At 40.9% G+C, this 21,431-nt stretch overlaps 1 protein-coding gene across 1 annotated transcript in view; it reads right to left on the minus strand.

The window, feature by feature from the left end:
• The window catches only part of LOC142180097 (uncharacterized), a 55,913-nt gene that overhangs the window by 32,935 nt on the left and 1,547 nt on the right, over positions 1-21,431 (minus strand). The window contains exons 5-6 of the mRNA XM_075251022.1: positions 21,153-21,244; positions 5,320-5,667 (exon numbers count right to left, since the gene is read on the minus strand). Coding sequence (XP_075107123.1) covers positions 5,320-5,667; positions 21,153-21,244 — 440 coding nt within the window. The remainder of the gene's footprint in view (positions 1-5,319; positions 5,668-21,152; positions 21,245-21,431) is intronic.

Genomic DNA, 21,431 nt, shown 5'->3' on the forward strand with positions numbered 1-21,431 from the left:
TTCGTCGCCTCTTTCAACGATAATCTATGTCAATATATATATCAAGAGGAACCAATATTAGCATTAATTCTCATGTTTTAGTCACTTAGGCATTTTATCAAACACCTTATGGGCGTAAAGCCTCATAGCTCTCGGTAATTGGTCTTTTTGTGATGACCCAAAATATCATCTTTAAATTTAATAATTAATTCTGTGATCTAAGCACTATTTATCATTCCTTGACTTGCGTGCACAGTCCGTAAAAGTTTTTGAAAAGTTTTCAGGTGAAAAATGGATTAAAATGTGAATTTGAGGTTTAAAACTCAATTGAGTTGACTTTGGTTAAAATTTTGAGCAAACAAACTCGGATCAGTGTTTTGACAGTTTCGGTAGGTCCGTATCGTGAATTGGGATTTGGGCGTACGCCCGGAATCAAATTCCGAGGTCCCTAGCCCGAGATATGGAATTTTGATGAAAACAAAAAAATTAGGTTTAAGTTCAAATAGTGACCGGATGTCGAATTTTGTGCAAACGATCCCAGAATAGAATTTTGATGATTCAAACAGCTCCGTATGGTAATTTTGGACTTAGGAGCGTGATCAGAATTTTATTTGGAAGCCAGTAGTGAAATTAAGCTTGAAACGGCTAAAATAGGAATTTTAAGTTTGGAAGTTTGGCCGGGGAGTTGACTTTTTGATATCGGGGTCGGAATCCAGTTCTGAAAATTTTCACAGCTCCGTTATGTCATTTATGACTTGGGTGCAAAATATGAGGTCAATCAGACTTGATTTGATAGGTTCGACATCGAATGTAGAAGATGGAAATTCTAAGTTTCATTAAGATTGAATTGGAGCATGATTCGTGATTTTAGCGTTGTTTGATGTGATTTAAGGTTTCATATAAGTTAGTATGATATTTTAGGACTTGTTGGTGTATTGGGTTGAGGTCCCGAGGGCCTCGGGTGAGTTTCGGATGGTTAACGGATCAAAAGTGGGACTTAGCTGCTGCAATTTTTCTGCTAGAAATGCTGTCAAAATCGGGCTACCTGCCCAAAATCGAGGTCCCTGTCAAAATCGAACTCCCTGAAAAAATCGAGGTCCCTGACAAATCGAGGTCCCTGACAAAATCGAACCCCCTGACAAAATTGAGGTCCCTGACAAATCGAAGTCCCTGACAAATCGAGGTCCCTAACAAAATGGAGGACCCTGATAAATCGAACCCCCTGACAAAATCGAGGTCCCTGACAAATAGAGGTCCCTAACAAAATGGAGGACCCTGACAAATCGAACCCCCTGAAAAAATCAAGGTCCTTGACAAATCGAGGTCCCTGACAAATCGAGGTCCCTGACAAAATCGAGGACCCTGCCAAATCGAACCCCCTGACAAAATCGAGGTCCCTGACAAAATCGAGCTCCCAAGAATGAGCTCCCAAGATCGAGCTCCCGAGATCGAGCTTCCAAGATCGAACTGGACAGATCGAGCTCCCAAGATCGAACTGGACAGATCTGTAAGTTATAAAAACAGAGGCATTCAACCCATTTGCCATTTTTGACAAACTTGAGCTTGAACAGAGGCGACTTTTGACAGATTTTCACGAGAAAACATTGGGGTAAGTGTTACTTATCCTATATTGATTATATTTCATGATTCCATACTCATTTACATCATGAATCCGTGAATTTATGGAAGAAAAATCAAGATTTTTGCAAAATCTTCCAAAAACAAAGATTTAAGATTTGGAGGTCGAATTATTATCGGATTTTGGTAAAATTGGTATGGGTGGACTCGTAATTGAATGGGTTGTCGGATTTTATATGTTTCACCGGATTCTGAGATGTGGGCCCCACGGGCAAATTTTGAGCTAATTTCGGATTTTATTGAAAAATGTAGTATTTTCTTATGAAATTGATTCCTATAATTTTTGTTGACTGTATCGAATTACTTATGACTAGATACGAGTTGATCGGCGTCGAAACATCGAGGAAAAAGCATAATACTTGGTTAAATTGGAGCAAGTCGGGGTAAGTGACTTGTCTAACCTTGTGTGGGGGAAATTTTCCTAGGATTGGTATTAATTGTAATGTGATGAAAGTCGTATACGCGAGGTGACGAGCGTGTACACGGACTAAATGTGAAAGATTATGTGTTCAAATTATGAAGATAACTGTTACATATTAATTAAATTATTAAATCTTGTTATATTCTCCATTAATGATTTGATTTGTATACCTTAAATTTGCTTGACATTTTCCTGCTAATTGTTTTACCTGTTTGATTGAAACTTGGTTTCTTTTATACTGTGCATTATTTGAAGGTTGATTTTCTTTAAATTAAGTATTATTAATATGAAATATTATTTTCCTGAATTATTTTATTCCTGATTATTTTCGCAAGATTTTTGGTAGTCATTGTGATGGAGCCGTGAGCTCTTTATTGTGAAAAAATATTATTTTTGGATTATTTTGGCATGAGCCGTGAGCTCTTTATTATTGAAAAATATTGTTGTTGATTTATTTTTGGAAAATTGAAATATTGGGCACTTGAGGTGCAAATTGTGATATATTGTGATATTGATACGCATGCGGTGGTATAAGGTCTGGGTATTGAAACGCATGCGGTGAGATAAGGGTGGCTTGATACGCGTGGCTAGTAGGGGTGACTACTAGAAGTCATGCGGTGTGATAAGGGTGGCTAAAACGCGGGATGCTATTTCGGGAAAAATATTTTTTTAAATAAATTGTGAAGGCTCCCGCGGTGATATAAGGAAATGAGATATTGTGAATTTATTTATGATTTGGGACTACGAGGTGGTACCTCGGTAGTGCCCTTGTTGATATTGATTTATGGTCATAGTTGCCTTCGATTAATTGTTGTGATTTTCATAAAGCTGAAAGGAAATTCTGTTTTGATTCCACGAGATATTATTTGCAATTAATTGGTGTCATTAAATGTGACATACTATTTGATTCATTTCCGCAGTCATTTTTATCTTATTAAATTGTTTAAACATTTTTCCATGTCATTATCTATTCTCCAGTAGGGCCTGACCTGACCTCGTCACTACTCTATTGAGGTTAGGCTTGGCACTTACTGGGTACCGATGTGGTGTACTCATACTACGCTTTTGCACATCTTTTTGTGCAGATCCAGGTACATCTTACCAGTTTAGACGTCAGTGAAGCTACCTGCGCACGGAGACTTCGAGGTATATCTGCCAGCGTCCGCAGACTCCGGAGTCCCCTTCTATCATTTTATGTTGCTTCCTTATTTTTCTTTAGACCTTGATACATAGAAATATTGAGAATAAATTTTAGAAGCTTGTGACTTATTTCTACCGGGTTTTGGGAGTTGTAATTATTTGAATTGTAGTTTATTTATTTCAGATATTTATGATTATTCCGCATTGATAGGCTTACCTAGTCCTAGAGACTAGGTGCCATCACGACCTCCTACGGAGGGAATTTGGGGTCGTGACACTTTTCTTCACCAAGTTCTCATTCTACTACTTCTAGGTGATTCTACAATCCCAAATAGATGTAACTAACACCATTTCTCATCTCCCAAATGGTTACAACAATCATAAGTCAACAACCCAAAACCCTAGCATTGTTCATATGGTTCTCTTTATCAAACCCATTTACTATTCTATCAAAACTCATCAATTCATAGCTATAAATGATTAGGGAGTAGAAACATTACCTTTTTGACGTTCAATCCTCTTGAATTTGAGTTCTAGGGTTTCTTTTCTCAACAATGGTGTCTCGATCGAATATCTAATGAGTGGAAGGATTTATCCATGTTAATAAGGTGTTAGAGAAATAGAATTAACTTAGAATCATCGTTAGAACTTACCTTGGATGATGGAGGGACCTTGGGAAAGTTAGGTTCTTGAGAGCTTCCCTTTCAAGGTAGGGTTTAAATAAGTGTACGCGTCCCAAAACTTGAGGAGAAAATAAAAGTAGCTCGGATAAATATCACCGGCACGAGGCATCGTTAGGGGCGCCAAAATAACTATGCAAGGCACAATCAGAGGTGCCAAAACTATAGTGCCTTGCACTGTCTGGGGTGCTGAGGTTGATGCCCTTGACAGTGCCTTGCACTGTCTGGGGTGCTGAGTTTTTCTAGCCTTGCACTGTCTATGACCGTGAGTTTTCATGACCTTGCACTGACTAAGGCTATAAAACGTACCTCCCATAAACTTAGTAGATTCTATCGAATTTTATGCACCTCACTATCGGTCTTGATTACTAAACAACGATTTCCACCCATACTCATCCCGATATGACTTCACATTAATACTCATTTAATGCATCCATAACTAATTCAGATATACGGAGTGTTACAAAACCAGTCGACAAAATCCATAGTCGGGATGAGTCGAAACTAAAAGATTAATTACTAACTATTACATGCCGATAGAATTCAGAGTTATAATTTACAGACCATATTGTCAAATAAAGCAAGAAACAAATCAACCAAAACCAACTGGCAAATAGAAACAAATACAAATACAACCAAATATGAGCACCCAACCCACACTTAAGAAATTGCATTGTCCCCAATGCAAAACAGTAAAACAAGGGTGAATAAGGTAACTCCCTAAGGACCGTGGCCTACTCCTCATCAACACTCTCAAAGGTGCGCAGGTACTCCTCATCATCGGAGGGAATAAAGTTTACGTCTTCATCCGGTAGCATATGTGCTCCATCAGCCAAGCCCAACCACTGTTGAGTGACCGCGGAGAGGGGGTGGTCCTTCTACAGCTCTACTAAATCAGTCTCCCCCGAGTAGCGTGAAGGCGCATATCCGCAAATAGCAGCTGCAGTGTCTCCTCGACACGAAGTAATCTCTGATCCATATGAACAGCAACAGAAAGGGGGGTCTGTCACAACTGTGACATCAAATGCCTTAAGAGGCCTCATCACCAGAATCGTTTGGTCATAATGGAACTCCTCCTCCATATGGTGCGTCCTCAGAAGCCACGTGATCTTGCTCGGGAATTACATGTGGCGGTCCCCAAGTGGTCATACTCGAGCCATGTGCTCAAGCACAATCTTACCAAGATCGAACTTCATCCGAGTAGGCATGATCTTTGCATTCTAGGTAGGCATGATCTTTGCATTAATCAACCGGAGAATGACTCCGGCGGGACGCTGGAAATTACACTTCTTCATGTCTTTGTGTAACTCATTAGCATCTTGCGTCCATGTGGCAAGAGAGACCGTGCCACACAACCGTCGTCTAATATCAAGATAGGGGGGGGGCCGACGCAGCAACTTCAGTGAACCCCATGATTTGATTTAATACCCGAAAGGAAAAGGGAATCATCCTTCCTCTCACCTCCACTTCATACACCGCATCTAAACTGGCCTCGGGTTGCCAGATGGCGTAGAACTCATTCACCATGTTCATTTTCACCGGCTCACCAGGATGGAACAAGCTTTCAAAACCCAGGTATCTGATGTTGTTGTAAATCCACGAGTACTTCCTGGCTAGCTTGCCATCATCAATACTAACTTCCGGGTCGGGACTCACCGCCAGAACAAAGGTCCGATACCACATCCTAGCATGAGCTGGCACAACCCGAATGCCATACTTGTAGCTCGGTACTACATCCGCATCTGGATCAATGCGCTCCTCTTCCTCCTCTACTGGGGTAGGGGGAGGTGCTTGCCTACCCCTCGACGGCTACAAGAGGCAACCTCAGAGGAACCTGTGTTTGAACATTTGCTACGACGGCAAGATATTGTACTTGCACAAGACGAACAAAATTAGCCACAACACTTCAAACAAAAACAAGACCAAACGGGGTAACCACCCCACACTTATGTTATTGGCATGTTCACAAGTACAATGTATATCGGGGACTCAGACTACCCAATTGAAAGCACGCCACAAGTAATCAACAACCCACCCAACCACCAACATAATATTACAACAACATAACCATGGACTACACTAGTTTAAAATACAAAATTAAGAAGCTAAACTAGTAACTAAGAAAAGAAGAATAAGAAGTTATTCTAATTTACCACTAACAAAATTAAGAAGTTATAATACAACGTACACAAGTACTTAGCATGAATCGGATACCCCAATTAGCACCTAGTAACACATTAGCATGTGGTGGTCAACCTAGCACCTAGCACTCGGGGCTAACACGTTAAGGATTCACAACATAATGACCTCCACCCCACACTTATCATCAAGCATCTCATTATCTCATAACAAAAATTCTCTAATTAAGCACTTCCCTTCTAAGTTAGCAACACTACATAATTTTATGTCACTAAGGCATTTCAACAAACACATTGTGGGCAAATTTTTCACCATACCAATTCAATGTAAAGTGGGGCAGAACCACCATACAACCACATCAAACACACCACTCACCACAACCTTAACATCACCACATCTTTATAATAGCACAAAGTATACAAATTGACACACAATTCACCAATTTTCATCCATAGTAGCACCCCCACCAAACTTCATCATAAAATAACTCCAATTCCACCAAAACATACTAAAAATCCACCACAATCATAAGAACAATGAAAACCCCTCAAGTTTAAGCAAAACTTTTGGCCAAAAGATGAATATAACAAAAAAAATTGAAAAACTACCTAGGGTTAGAGATATTAACTAAATTACCTAAAATTACTACTAAAAGAAAAGAGATAAGAAAAGAGAACTTACCTTGATGAGTGATGGAGATAGGAGAATTTGATGGGAAGAACTTTAAAGAAGAAGAAGAATGAGGGATTTGGGGGTGAGTTTAGAGAGAGTATTTGAGAAGCGAATAAGATAATGGAAGGAAAAAAGGGGGGTGAGACGGGCCTATATACATGGGTTCTCGTTATTTTTAACTTTTTCCACTATTTTATTTTATTTTTTTTTAAAAAACTAGCCGAAAATATTTGCACTATCGCGCCACTGGGTGCGGCGCCCCACGCGGCGCGGTAGTGGGTAAATTCAAAGAGTTGGTTCTCTGTCAGAAATAGACCTTTGTCCTAGCACGGTGCCCCATGCGGTACGCTAGGCCAATTTTCTCAGAGTTTCGATTTTTTTCACGTTTTAGCCTACGGTTTGCATCCCACCTCCATTTTGTACTTATTTTGTGTCCAATTCTTGCTCATACCTGTTCAAACAATTATCAAAATTCCTAAACTCTAATAATCCTACATTATAATTATCTAACTATTCTACAAAAGAAAAAAAAGGGTTAGAAGTAGTTTTGAGTTATAGTCGTCAGCTTGACTCTACCACATAGGCTCATTTGATCACGATGCTAGAGGATTGCTTGTCAAATCCTCCAACAAGGTACGGTTTCAACCTGTGCTCATTCACCTTAAAGATTTTATTTCCTTCCTCATCCTATATTTCAATGGCACCATACGGCGAGACGTGTTTCACCACATACAAACAGGTCCATCATGACTTGAATTTTTCTGGGAACAACCTAAGTCTACTATTATATAGTAAGACTTTTTCCCCTTCATGAAACTTGTGATGACTCGATAGGTCATCTATAGTTTTAACCTTCATTTTTATGCTTCGAGACCTCGAACATCTCCGTTTACCCTTCCTCGATTTGTGTCCATAGTCCGTGTCTCTTTCCAAAAGGTTTTAAGAGAATATTTGATGAAAATGTGAAATCGTACCTTAAAACTCATTTGAGTTGACTTTGATCATTGATTGAGCAAACAGACCCGGATCAGTATTTTGGCGGTCCCCATGGTTCCGTATCATAATTTGGGACTTGGGCGTATTCTTGGAATCGAATTCGAAAGTCCCTAACTTGATTTAACATAATTTGTTGAAAACTAGAAGTTTAAAGGTTTAAAGAATTCCTAAGTTTGATCGTAAGTTGACTTTGTTTTTACTAGTTCAGATTTTTATTCCGGAACTTGGTATATGATGGCTTCAATATTTATGACTTGTCTTCAAAATTTGGTCCAAATGGAGTTGATTTGACGTGATTCGGACGTCCGGTTGAAAATTGAAAGTTCTTAAGTTTCTTTGAACATTTCATTTGTTTTGGTCTCCGATTCATAATTCTAGGTGTTATTTTGGTGTTTGGATCGCACGAGAAAGTTTGTATGATATTATTACACTTGTGTGCATGTTTGGTTTGGAGCCGAAGGGCTTGGGTGAGTTTCAGATAGTCTACGAAGTGATTTTTGAACTTAGAAGAGTGTTGGTGCATCAAGTCTGCAGATCTCGCGTTTGCGAGGACCTGATCGCAAATAGGAGGTTAGGCTCGCATATGCGAAGATGGTGGGGGCTGGGTCAGCTTTTCTTTTGAGAAGTAAAGTCCGCAAATGCGAAGGGGGGCAAGTTCACATTTGCAAACTTTTGAGTCGCATTTGCGACTAAAGGAAGACCTCCGGCAGACTTGCATTTGCGAGTCGATTGTTTGCATTTGCGGTAGCCTTGGTTCGCATTTGCGATACAATTGTCGCATTTGTGACAATATCAGGCTCAGTGATTCTTTCGCATTTGCGAAGGGTTGATCGCTTTTGCGATCATCAAAATTGCGAACAATGTGTCGCAATTGCAATAACTATAGCTGGGTAAAAGAGGGGGAAAACGGGATTTAGCTCATTTCTTTCAAACCCTCAACCCTAAACACCCGAGAGGTGATTTTCCCAAGAGATTTTCTTCATAAATTCATTGGTAAGTGACTTTAATCTATTTCTTTTCAATTACCCATTACATTTCATAAGTTTTCAACATCAAATCTAGGATTTTCATGGTAGAAATTAGGGATTTGGGTAAAATTAGGAATTTTTGTAAATTTTTTATTTAGACTTCAAATTGAGGTCAGATTTTGAGACTAATTACATAACCGGGCTCAAGGGTGAATGGGTATTCGGGTTTGGTCTGAATTTCGATTTTGACTAAGCGAGCCTGGGGTTGACTTTTGTTGACCTTTTCGATAATGATATAAATTGAACCTCTTTCATTCGTGGGTAGTTTCGAAGGCTTATTTTGAATCATTTGGTTAATAATTTGCTAGATTTGGTTGATTTGTAGGCTTGTTCGAAAGGCAAGGCCGTGGTTGAACTTTGAGTTGATTACAGAGTGAGGTAAGTGTTGAGTCTAACCTTGATTTTAGGGAATTAGGAACCCTTGACCTATGTGTTATGGGAATTACATGTGTAGCGGCGTATGTGCGAGGTGACGAGTATATATACGCCGTCAAATTACTTGTTTCCATATTTTCCCGTATTTTATTAATTACTTTATATCACGACTTAACCATTACATTACTTGTTTTCCCTATCTTCATTGCTTAGTATTATGTCTTGTTTTATGCCTTAACTGCTACATGCTTATTTGACTTCCATGCCATAATTGCTACTTGCCATTTAGCATTTCCTATATTAAATTTCCCATCCCCTCCCTGATTCCATAATTATTTACTACTTGTCTCTATTCGTTTCCCTAATATATCAAAATTGTCTTATGCCTTGTTTCCTTATAGTTTCGTATTAAATGTTCCCCTTATTGAAGTAGTTTCACTTGTACCTATTGTTAAAAATAGATATCGTTGAGTTGGTAAAGTTGAGACATCCGAGTAGTTCGAGTTTCTTTAATCTCAATGTTATTCCCCATTGCCGTGTACATTTGTTCTCTTGATGTATGATTTCTTGAAATTCTTAGTTATTGAGTTACTAATATTAATTGACATTGTTTGGGGAGCGGATTGCACGCCGCAACGGAAATTGAAAGCTAATGAATTGAAATGTCAGAATAAGGATGGCTATGATATTGACAGATGATTATATGATAGAGTCGAGTTGCGTGCCGCAACAGATAGTTTAAAGTTGATATTATGGGATCGAGTTGCACGCCGCAACATATTGATATAAGTAATAATTATTTGTGACTGTTGAATTTGCTTTGATTGTTGAGATGAGTTATATGACTCGTTATTCGGGACTCTCTGCTGGTTGATTTGACTTTTGTTGATATGAGTTACCTGCTTTACTTCTATTCCTGTCTTTCTGTTATTATGATTATTATTAGTATTATTATTATTTCATACAGGTTAATGTAAGTGACCCACCTTAGCCTCGTCACTACTTCGTCGAGGTTAGGCTCGGCACTTACAGAGTACATGGGGTCGGTTGTAATCATACTACACTCTGCACTTCTTGTGCAGATACCGGAGTTGGTCCCAACGGCGTACTGTAGACTTGCTCGGATCCAACTACCCAGAGGAAACTTGAGGTATAGTTGTACGGTGTCTGTAGCTCTGAATTCCCCTTCTACTTCTTTAAGTTGTTCATTTGATTCAGACAGTTATGTTTATTTCAGACCATTATTTGTAGTATCTTAGACGCTCATGTATTCATGACACCAGATCCGAGGTTGTATTTGAATTTCGTCACTTATTAGCTTATTTATCTTGTTTTAGACTATTCAATTTCTTTATTGACATCATATTTGAAGTTTGTTCAAAATAGTTAATAAATACATCTAACGTTGGCTTTGCCTAGCAAGTGAAATATTAGGCGCCATCGCGGTCCCGAGGGTGGGAATTCCGGGTCGTGACAATTTGGTATCAGAGCAATAGGTTGCCTAGGTCTCATGAATCATGAGCAAGCTTTGTAGAGTCTGGAGGATCGGTACGGAGACATCTGTACTTATCTTCTAGAGGCTATCGAGTTTAGGAAAAATATCACCTCTTTCTTACTATGTCGTGCGAGTTTATTCTATCATTGATTATTGAACCATTCTATTCTTCTTCTCTCGCAGATCGCAAGAACACGCATGACATCAGCAGCGGGACAGGAGCACGAGCTCCCAGTGGCAGCTATGACTAGAGGCAGAGTTCGAGGCTGAGGTCGAGCCGGAAGCCAAGGCAGAGGTAGAGCTCAGTCTAGAGCTCAAGCAGCAGCACACACAGTGGAGCCTCAGGTAGATGTTGATGAGGAGGTTCCAGCTCAGACTGTACTCGTCGAACCAGCTCAGGTCCCGGAGGGGTTCATAGCCACTCCAGTGCTTCAGGACACCCTATTCCGTTTGGTGGGCCTTATGGAAAGTGTGGCCCAGACCGGTACATTCCCAGTGGCACTAGCCGTCTCTCGGGCTGGGGGAAGAGCACAAACTCCCACTACTCACACCCCTGAGCAGGTGGCTCCCCAGAATTAGACTCCGGCAGCCTCGCCAGTTGGGGTGGTTTAGCCGGTTGTTACGGCACAGGACGGTGATAGGCCCGCTTTGTCTTCTGAGGCTATGTTGAGGTTGGATAAGTTAACCAAGCTCTTTTCCTGTTTATTTTAGTGGTGCATCTTCTGAGGACCCATATGATTTTGTGGACCGTTGCCACGAGGTATTGCACAACATGGGTATAGTTGAGACCAATGGGGTCGATTTTGTAGCATTTCAAATGACTGGTTCCGCCCGGAGATGGTGGAGAGATTATATGTTGACTAGACCAGTTGGGTCGCCTACACTTACCTGGGATCAGTTTTCGCAGCTATTTCTCTAGAAGTTCCTTCCCATCACTAAGACAAAGGAGTACTGTAGGCTGTTCGAGCGTCTTCAGCAGGGTTCTATGACATCACCCAGTATGAGACTCGATTTGTGGACCTAGCTCGCCACCCCACCATCTTGCTTCCTACTAAGAGGGAGAGAGTGAGGAGATTTATTGACAGACTCACTTACACTATCAGGCTTCAGATGACCAAGGAGACCAGGAGTGATATTTCCTTCCAGACAGCCGTAGATATTGATAGATGAACTAGTTGTTTTGTGCTCAAGAGAGGGGGCTGGTGTAGATAAGAGGCCTCATCATTTCGGTGGGTTCAGTGGTGCCTCATCTGGAGGCAGGGGTTCTTTTGGTAGAGGTCGTCCTCCTAGGTCGTTTCAATTAGCTCTTCAGGTAGCCCACGGCACTTTGGGAAGTCGTGGTTCTTATAGGTCTCGTTCTGAGCAACCAACATTCAGTGCATGTTCAGCTCCTATCAGTGCACCACCACTCTAGAGTAACTACAATGGCTATTCGGACTGTCAGGGTCAGTCCTCATTTCAGCAGCCTCAGCAGCCGAAAGAGTGCTTTGAGTATGGGGATATAGGTCGCATCAGGAGTTATTGCCCTAGATTGTTGAGTAGTAGATCTCAGCAGGGTTCTCGTGCCATCATATCGGCACCGGTTACCCCACCGCCCGCGCAGACAACTAGAGGTAGGGGTCAGGTAGCCATAGGTGGAGGTCAGGCCGTTAAACGTGGAGGTCAGGCCATTAGAAGTGGAGGCTAGCCAGGTAGAGGACATCCTAGAGACGTGGTTTAGAGTGGTGGGGACCAGCCCCAATGTTATGCTTTCCCAGCCAGGCCTGAGGCAGAGTCATCTGACGTCGTTATCACATGTATTGTTCCAGTTTGCCATAGAGATGCTTCAGTTCTATTTGATTCGGGATATACTTATTCCTATGTGTTATCCTAATTTGCTTCATATCTGGTTGTGCCTCATGATTCTTTGAGTGCTTATGTGTATGTGTCCACACTTGTGGGAGATTCTATTATTGTAGATCGTGTTTATCGCTCTTGTGTGATTACTATTGGGGGTCTTGAGACTAGCTTAGATCTTCTACTTATTGATATGGTAGATTTTGATGTTATCTTGGGTATGGATTAGATGTCACCTTATCATGCTATATTGGACAGTCACGCCAAAACGGTGACCTTAGCTATGTTGGGGTTGCCTTGATTAGAGTGGAGAGGGGCTCCTGGCCACTCTACCAGTGGAGTTATTTCTTATGTGAAGGCTCGACATATGATCTAGAAGGGATCTACCGGGGATGCCACCCGACATGGATATTGACTTCTGTATTGATTTCGCTCCGGGCACTTAGCCCATTTCTATTCCACCATACTGTACGGTCCCACCGGAGTTGAAGGAATTCAATGAGCAATTGCAAGTTTTTCTTGATACGGGCTTCATTAGACCTAGTATCTCGCTATGAGGTGCGCCTGTGTTGTTCGTGAAGAAGAAAGATGGATCGATGACGATATGTATAGACTATCGGCAGTTGAACAAAGTCGCTATCAAGAACAAGTATCCGTTGCTGAGGATTGATGATTTATTTGATCAGCTTCAAGGTGCAAAAGTGTTTTCAAAGATTATTTTGAGGTCTGGCTACCATCAGTTGAAGATTAGGGCATCTGATGTCCCTAAGAAGGCTTTTTGGACTCGGTATGGGCATTATGAGTTCCTACTTATGTCATTTGGGTTGACAAATGCCCCAGCAACATTTATGGATTTAATGAACCGGGTGTTCAAGCCCTACTTGGATTCTTTTGTGATCATATTCATTGATGATATCTTGATTGACTCCCGCAGTCGAGAGGAGCACAAGCAGAATCTTCGGATTGTACTTCAGACTCTGAGAGATAGCCAGATATATACCAAATTTTCAAAGTGTGAGTTTTAGTTAGGCTCGGTCGCCTTTTTGGGGCATGTTGTATCGGCAGAGGGCATGAAGGTGGGTCCTAAGAAGATTGAGGTAGTTCAGAACTGGCCTAGACCTACTTTAGCTACAGAGATATGGTGTTTCCTGGGTTTGATGGGTTATTATTGCCGGTTTGTGGAGGGGTTTTCATCCATAGCAGCCCCATTGACCAGATTGACCCCATTGCCCCATTCAGATAGTCGAATGAGTGTGAGTTGAGCTTTCAGAAGCTCAAGACTACTTTGACTACGGCGCCAGTGTTAATGTTACCCACAGGTTCAAGATCCAACACGATGTATTGTGATGCATCTCGTATTGGACTCGGTGCAGTATTGATGCAGGATGGTAGGGTGATTGCATGTGCGTCATGGCAGTTGAAGGTTAACGAGAAAAATTACTCTGTTCGTAACTTAGAGTTGGCAACCATTGTTCATGCGCTGAAGATTTGGAGGCACTATCTTTACGGCATGTCGTGTGAGGTATTCACGGACCATCGGAGTCATCAGTATTTGTTCAAGCAAAAGGATCTCAACTTGAGGCAGAGCAGGTGGTTGGAGTTGTTGAAAGACTATGATATCACCATTTTGTATCATCCCGGGAAGGCCAACATGGTGGTCGATGCCTTGAATAGAAAGGCAGTGAGTATGGGTAGCGTTGCGTATATCCCATGTCACGACCCACTTTCTCCTATAGGCCATGATGGCGCTCAACATCGCCGCTAGGCAAGCCAACGGTGAACTAACTACGTGATTGCTCTTTTTAATAGGTTTCCAAGTAATTAAATTCCATTTATTAAGAGATTTAATAAGTAGGAAGTTTAATAAATAAAACAAAAACAATTAAGTGTAATCATAAATATATAATTACTCCAAAACCATAAAGTCTACTAGAATGTGTGCCAAGACCTTGTGTCACAAGTGTATGAGCACTAGTAGAATATACAAAACTCTAACTAATGTCTGAAATAAAATAGACAGAAAATAAGTACAAAAGAAAAGCTATAGGTGCTGCAGAATGGCTCAGGAAACAGCTCACCACTAGGCCTCAAGGTATCGGGGATGCGCACCGGTGTGACCGCCAGATGCACCTGCATCAGATCCTGCACGGTTAGTGCAGAAGTGTAGCGTGAGTACATAAATAACATGTACCCATTATGTATCAAGTCTAACCTCGATGAAGTAGTGATGAGGGGTCGACATTGACACTTACTATGGGCTAACAGTAAAGAAATACAGAAGTTATAATTAAGCATGGGCTATGTAAAGAATAATAATAATAACTCAATAACAAGTCAGAAGTAAATAATTCTTTCACCCATGGTAAGTCGCAAATTACTTTCTGTCTTATATAATTTTAGCCTCTCAAGCCATGAAAAGATATCAAATATATAATTACACTTAGAGTGTTATCACACATGATTTTTCAGAGGTCGTACGGCCTGATCCAGAATAACGTGTACATTGTCAAGGATCGATCGGTACGAACCATAGATGCATCTATCTACTGTCAAGGCGTTCGACCCGCTCCACAAGAAGAGAGGATACTTTATAAACAATCGGTTTAAGGGCTAATACAAGGCTAATGTACAACGAAACACAATTTTTATTAACGGTCAAGTAACCCGCCAAAACTCAAGTAAGTGAAATTCGGTATTTTACAATTCCTCTATAAAGTTTCAATATAATTTAGATACTTTAATTAACAAGTAGGGTGCAAACATTACAAGTATTTCATGATTCGGGTCCTAAACTACCCGTACATAAGCATAGTTAGTAGCTACGCACGGACTCTCGTCACCTCGTGCGTATGTAGCCCCCACAATTAGAAGAAAATAGCAATTTAAATCACATATGGGGTAAATTCCCAACCCAAATTTAGGCAAGAGACTTACCTTGTCTCAAAGCTCGCTTTCCGGCCTAAAATTGACCCTAAAGCCTCAACTCGATGCCGAACAATCTGAAACTAGTCAAATGTTGTATAAATTAATCAATATACACTCAAAAGTTAATGATTTAGCTATTAGAATAATTACCCAACCCAAATTAGAAGATTCTTAAAATTCACCCCCAGGCCCACGTGCCCGGATTCCGGAAACATTCGAAGAAAGTTGTTAACCATAACCTCACGAACTCAAATATGTAATTTTCACTCAATCCTACAACCATTTTGGTGGGTAAATCTCATTTTTATCAAAACCTAGATTTTTTATCTAAACCCAAAATTCTCACAAATTTTCATGTTAAAATCTACCCATAATCTAGGTATTTAACCCACATTGGATAGAAATTACTTACCTCAAATACCTAGGTGGAAACCCCTCTCCAAAACCTCCAAAATTGCCCAAGAAAATGAAAGAAATGAGTCAAAACAATGGTCTACGTCTGTCTTAAACGACCTCATTGCCTTCAGTGATTTCTCTTCTGCGGATGGTCTCCCGCATCTGCGGAACTGCTTCTATGGAAGCTAGGTCAAATCCGCGGTCAGGTCTGGCCAGCCTCCAAGCGCACCTACGGTTCAGAAGCGATTTTGCTTCTGCGGAACTTTCACCGCTTCTACGGTCTACAGGCCACGATCCCAGGCTATTTCTGCGATAGAAATCCCGCACATGCGGCCATTTCCCCACTTCTGCAACCACAAGACACCCCGGTCCCTTGCACTTTTGCGGCCCTGGGCTCGCTTCTGTGAGCTCGCAGATGCGGGCACACCAGAACTGGAGCACCAGCAGCCATTTGAGCTCAAAAATCGAACTGTGCATCGTCCGGATTGCACCCGAGGCCCCCGAGGCCTTGTCCAAACATACCAATAAGTATGTAGACATGATACAGATTTGCTAGAACCCTCAGAACGCAGAAAACAACAATGAAACTAAGAATCACACCCCAAACAAAATTGAATCAACTTATGAACTTCTAGTTCTTCCAACTTACTCTGAACGCGCCGAATCATACTTATACTACTCGTAATGGCACAAAATTTTTCGTGCTTGTCTTAAATTACCATACAAAACTATTCTTAGTCTCATAATCCCAAACGGACCTTGATAACACCAAAACCTACTCCAAAATAAATTTAAAGAACTTTTAAACTTTCAATAAGACAACTTTCAACATACGCAGAAGTCCAAAATTGACATACAAACCTATTGAGACTGTCAAATCCTGGCTCCGAGGTGTTAAAGCCAAACTAAGGAACTAAGTGTTTCTATTTCAACCCGAACCCTTCCAAATCCCGAACTAATCATCCCCGCGAGTCATAAAATAGTAAAAGCACCTACATGGAGTCTTATTTAGGTGAACTGGGATCTAGAAAGCAAAATGACTGGTTGGGTCGTTACATCCTAGTTGGTGAGAGAGCACATGCAGCAAATGTTCAGTCTTTGGCCAATCAGTTTATGAGGCTTAGATGTTTCAGATCCTAGTTGTATGCTAGCTTGCACAGTCGCTCGGTCTTCCTTGTATGAGCCCATCAGAGAGCATAAGTATGATGATCCCCATTTTCTTGTCCTTAAGGATACGGTGCGGCACGATGGTGCCAAGCAGGTTACTATTGGACATTATGGGGTTTTGTGGATACAGGGTCGTATTTGTGTGCCTAATGTGGATGGGCTTCGTGAGTTGATTCTTGAGAAGGCCCATAGTTCTCGGTATTCTATTCATCCAGATGCCGCTAAGATGTATCGGGACTTGCGGCAGCATTATTGGTGGAGAAGAATGAAGAAGGATATAGTTGCATATGTAGCTCGGTGTCTAAATTGTCAGCAAATAAAGTACGAGCATCAGAGGCCTGGTGGTTTTCTTCAGAGGTTAGAGATTCCTGAGTGGAAGTGGGAGTGTATCACTATGAATTTTGTTGTTGGACTCCCATGGACTCAGAAGAAGTTCGACGTGGTATGCGTCATTGTGGACAGGTTGACCAAGTCGGCACATTTCATTCCAGTAGCAGTTACCTATTCTTTAGAGCGGTTAGCTGAGATCTACATCCGCGAGATCGTCCGTCTTCATAGTGTGCCCGTGTATATCATTACTGATCGAGGTACGCATTTCACCTCGCACTTCTGGAGGGCCGTACAATGTGAGTTAGGCATGCGGGTTGAGTTGAGCACAATATTTTATCCCCAGACAGACGGACAATCCGAGTGCACTATTCAAATATTGGGGGATATGTTTCGTGCTTGTATTATGGATTTCGGGGGTTCTTGGAATCAATTCTTGCCGCTTGTGGAGTTTTCCTACAATAACATCTACCAGTCCAGAATTTAGATGGCTCCCTATGAGGCATTATACGGGAGGCAGTGCCGTTCACCAGTTGGATGGTTCGAGCCGGATAAGGCTCGGTTATTGGGTACAGATTTGGTACAGGATGCCTTGGTCAAGGTCAAGATTATTCAGGATCGACTTCACACCGCTCAGTCTAGGCATAAGAGTTATGCTGACCGTAGAGTTCGTGATGTTGCATTCATGGTTGGAGCGAGGGTATTACTCTAGGTTTCATCCATGAAGGGTGTGATGAGGTTCGGAAAGAAGGGCAAGTCGAGCCTTAGGTACATTGAACCCTTTGAGATTCTTGAGAGAGTAGGTGAGGTGGCCTACAAGCTCGCATTGCCACCTAGTTTATCAGTAGTCCATCCGGTGTTCCATGTGTCCATGCTCTGGAAGTATCACGGTGATCCGTCCTATTTGTTAGATTTCAGCCCAGTCTAGTTGGACAAAGATTTGACTTATGAGGAGGAGCTGGTGGCTATTCTAGCCTGGCAGGTTCGACAGTTGAGGTCTAGGAGTTATCCTTCAGTTCGAGTGCAGTGGTGAGGTCAGCCGATCGAGGCAGCCACATGGGAGTCCGAGTCGGACATGCAGATTAGATATCCACACCTTTTCACCAGTCCAGGTTCTTTGTTAAGTCCGTTCGAGGAAGAACGTTTGTTTTAGAGGTGGAGAATATCATGACCCGATAGGTCATCTATAGTTTTACCCTTCATTTATGTGTTCTGATACCTTGAATATCTTCGTTTAGCCTTCCTCGATTTGTGTGCACAATCTGTGTCTCTTTTCAGAAGGTTTTTATGTAAAAAATTGATAAAAATATGAAATTGTGCCTTAAAACTCATTTGAGTAGAATTCGGTCAACGTTTTGAGCAAACAAACTTGGATCACTGCTCTAACGGTCCTGGTGGGTCCGTATCATGATTTGGGACGTGGGCATGCCTAGAATCAAGTTTGAAAGTCCCTAACTTGATTTAACGTAATTTGTTGAAAACTAGAAGTTTAAAGATTAAATGAATTCCTAAGTTTGACCGTAAGTTGACTTTGTTACTACAGAGTTTGGATTTTGGTTTCGGAACTTGGTATAAGTTTGTTTCAGTATTTATGACTTGTCTGCAAAATTTGGTGCAAAACGGATTTTATTTGACGTGATTCAGACATCCGGTTGAAAAATTGAAAGTTCTTAAGTTTCTTTGAAAAATTCATTTGTTTTGGTGTCGATTCATAATTCTAGGTATTATTTTGGAGTTTTGATCGCACGATCAAGTTCGTATGATGTTATTACAGTTATGTGCATTTTTGGTTTGGAGCCCGAGGGGCTCGGGTGAGTTTCAGATAGGCTAGTGAGTGATTTTTGAACTTAGAAGAGTGCTGGTGCATCAGGTCTGTAGATCTCGCATTTGCGAGGACATGATCGCAAATGTGAGGTCAAGCTCGCATATGCAAAGATGATGGGGGTTTGGTCAGCTTCACTTTTGCGAAATGAAGTCTGCAGATGCGAAGGGGGACAGGTTCGCATTCGCAAACTTTTGAGTCGCATTTGCGACTAAAGGAAGACTGAGGCAAACTCGCATTTGCGAGTCGATTGTTCGCATTTGCAGCAGCCTTGGTTCACATTTGTGATAAAATTATCGCATTTGCGACTAAAGTAAGACTGAGGCAAACTCGCATTTGCGAGTCGATTGTTCGCATTTGCGGCAGCCTTGGTTCACATTTGCGATAAAATTATCGCATTTGCGAAGATATCAGGCTCAGTGACTCTTTCGCATTTGCAAAGGGTTGATAGCTTTTGTGATCATCACAATTGCGAACTATATGTCGTAATTACGATAACTGCAGTTGCGTAAAAGAGGGGTAAAATGGGATTTATCTCATTTCTTTTAAACGCTGAACTCTAAACACCCTAGAGGCGATTTTTCCCAAGAGAATTTCTTCCTAAATTCATTGGTAAGTGACTTGAATCTATTCCTTTTCAATTACCCATTACATTTCATAAGTTTTCAATATCAAATGTAGGATTTTCATCGTAGAAATTAGGGATTTGGGTAGAATTAGGGATTATTGTAAATTTGGGATTTCGACCTCGAATTGAGGTCAGATTTCAAAACTAATTACATAACCGAGCTAGGGGGTGAATGGGTGTTCGGGTTTTGGTCCGAATTTTGGTTTTGACCAAACGGGCTTGAGGTTGACTTTTGTTGACTTTTCCAATAATGATCTAAATTGAACCTCTTTCATTCTTGGGTAGTTTCTAAGGCTTATTTTGAATCGTTTGGTTAATAAGTTTATAGATTTGGTTGGTTTGGATACTTTTTCGAATGGCAAGGCCGTGATTGAACTTTGAGTTGATTGCAGAGTGAGGTAAGTGTTAGGTCTAACCTTGATTTGAGGGAATTAGGAACCCTTGAGCTATGTGCTATGTGAATTACATGTGTAGCGGCATATGTGCAAGGTGACGAGTGTATATACTCCATCAAATTATTTGTTTCCATGTTTTCCCATATTTCATTAATTACTTTATATCACGACTTAACCATTACATTACTTGTTTTCCCTATCTTCATTGCTTCGTATTATGTCTTGTTTCATGCCTTAACTGCGATATGCTTATTTGACTTCCATGCCATAATTGCTACTTGCCATTTAGCATTTCTTGTATTAAATTGCCCATCCCCTCCCTGATTCCATAACTATTTACTACTTGTCTCTATTCGTTTCCCTCATATATCTAAATTGTCTTATACCTTGTTGCCTTATTGTTATGTATTAAATGTTGCCCTTATTGAAGTAGTTTCACTTGTACGTATTGTTAAAAATAGATATCGCTGAGTTGGTAATGTTGAGACATCTAAGTAGTTCGAGTTTCTTTGATTACCATGTTATTCCCTATTGTCGTACATTTGTTCTCTTGATGTATGATTTCTTGTAAATCTTAGTTATTGAGTTACGACTGTTAATTGACATTATTTGGGGAGCGGGTTGCACGCCGCAATGAAATTGGAAGCTAATGAATTGAAATATCGGAATAAGGATGGCTATGATATTGATAGAAGATTATATGGTGAGGTTGGGTTGTGCATCGCAACAGATAGTTTAAAGTTGATATTGTGGGATCGGGTTGCACGCCGCAACATATTGATAAAGTAATAATTGTTTGTGACTGTTGAGTTTGCCTCGGTTGTTGAGATGAGTTATATGACTGGTTATCCGGGACTCTCTGCTAGTTGATTTGAGTTTCGTTGATATGAGTTACCTGCTACACTTCTATTCATGTCTTTCTATTATTATTATTATTATTATTGCATACAGGTTAATGTAAGTGACCCACCTTAGCCTCGTCACTACTTCATCCAGGTTAGGCTCGGCACTTACAGAGTACATGGGGTCGGTTGTACTCATACTACACTCTGCACTTCTTGTGCAGATACCGGAGTTGGTCCCATCGGCGTACCGTAGACTTGCTTGGATCCATTTCTCCAGAGGAGACTTGAGGTATAGCTACACGGCGTCCATAGCTCTGAAGTCCCCTTCTACTTCTTTTAGCTGTTCATTTAGGTTAGACAGTTATGTTTATTTCAGACCATTATTTGTAGTATCTTAGATGCTCATGTATTCGTGACACTAGATTCGAGGTTGTATTTGAATTTCGTCACTTATTCAATTTCTTTATTGACATCGTTTTGATGTTTGTTAGAAATAGTTAATAAATACATCTAACGTTGGCTTGCCT

This window comes from Nicotiana tabacum, chromosome 4 (genome assembly GCF_000715075.1).
Source record: "Nicotiana tabacum cultivar K326 chromosome 4, ASM71507v2, whole genome shotgun sequence".
NCBI classification, from domain to species: domain Eukaryota; kingdom Viridiplantae; phylum Streptophyta; class Magnoliopsida; order Solanales; family Solanaceae; genus Nicotiana; species Nicotiana tabacum.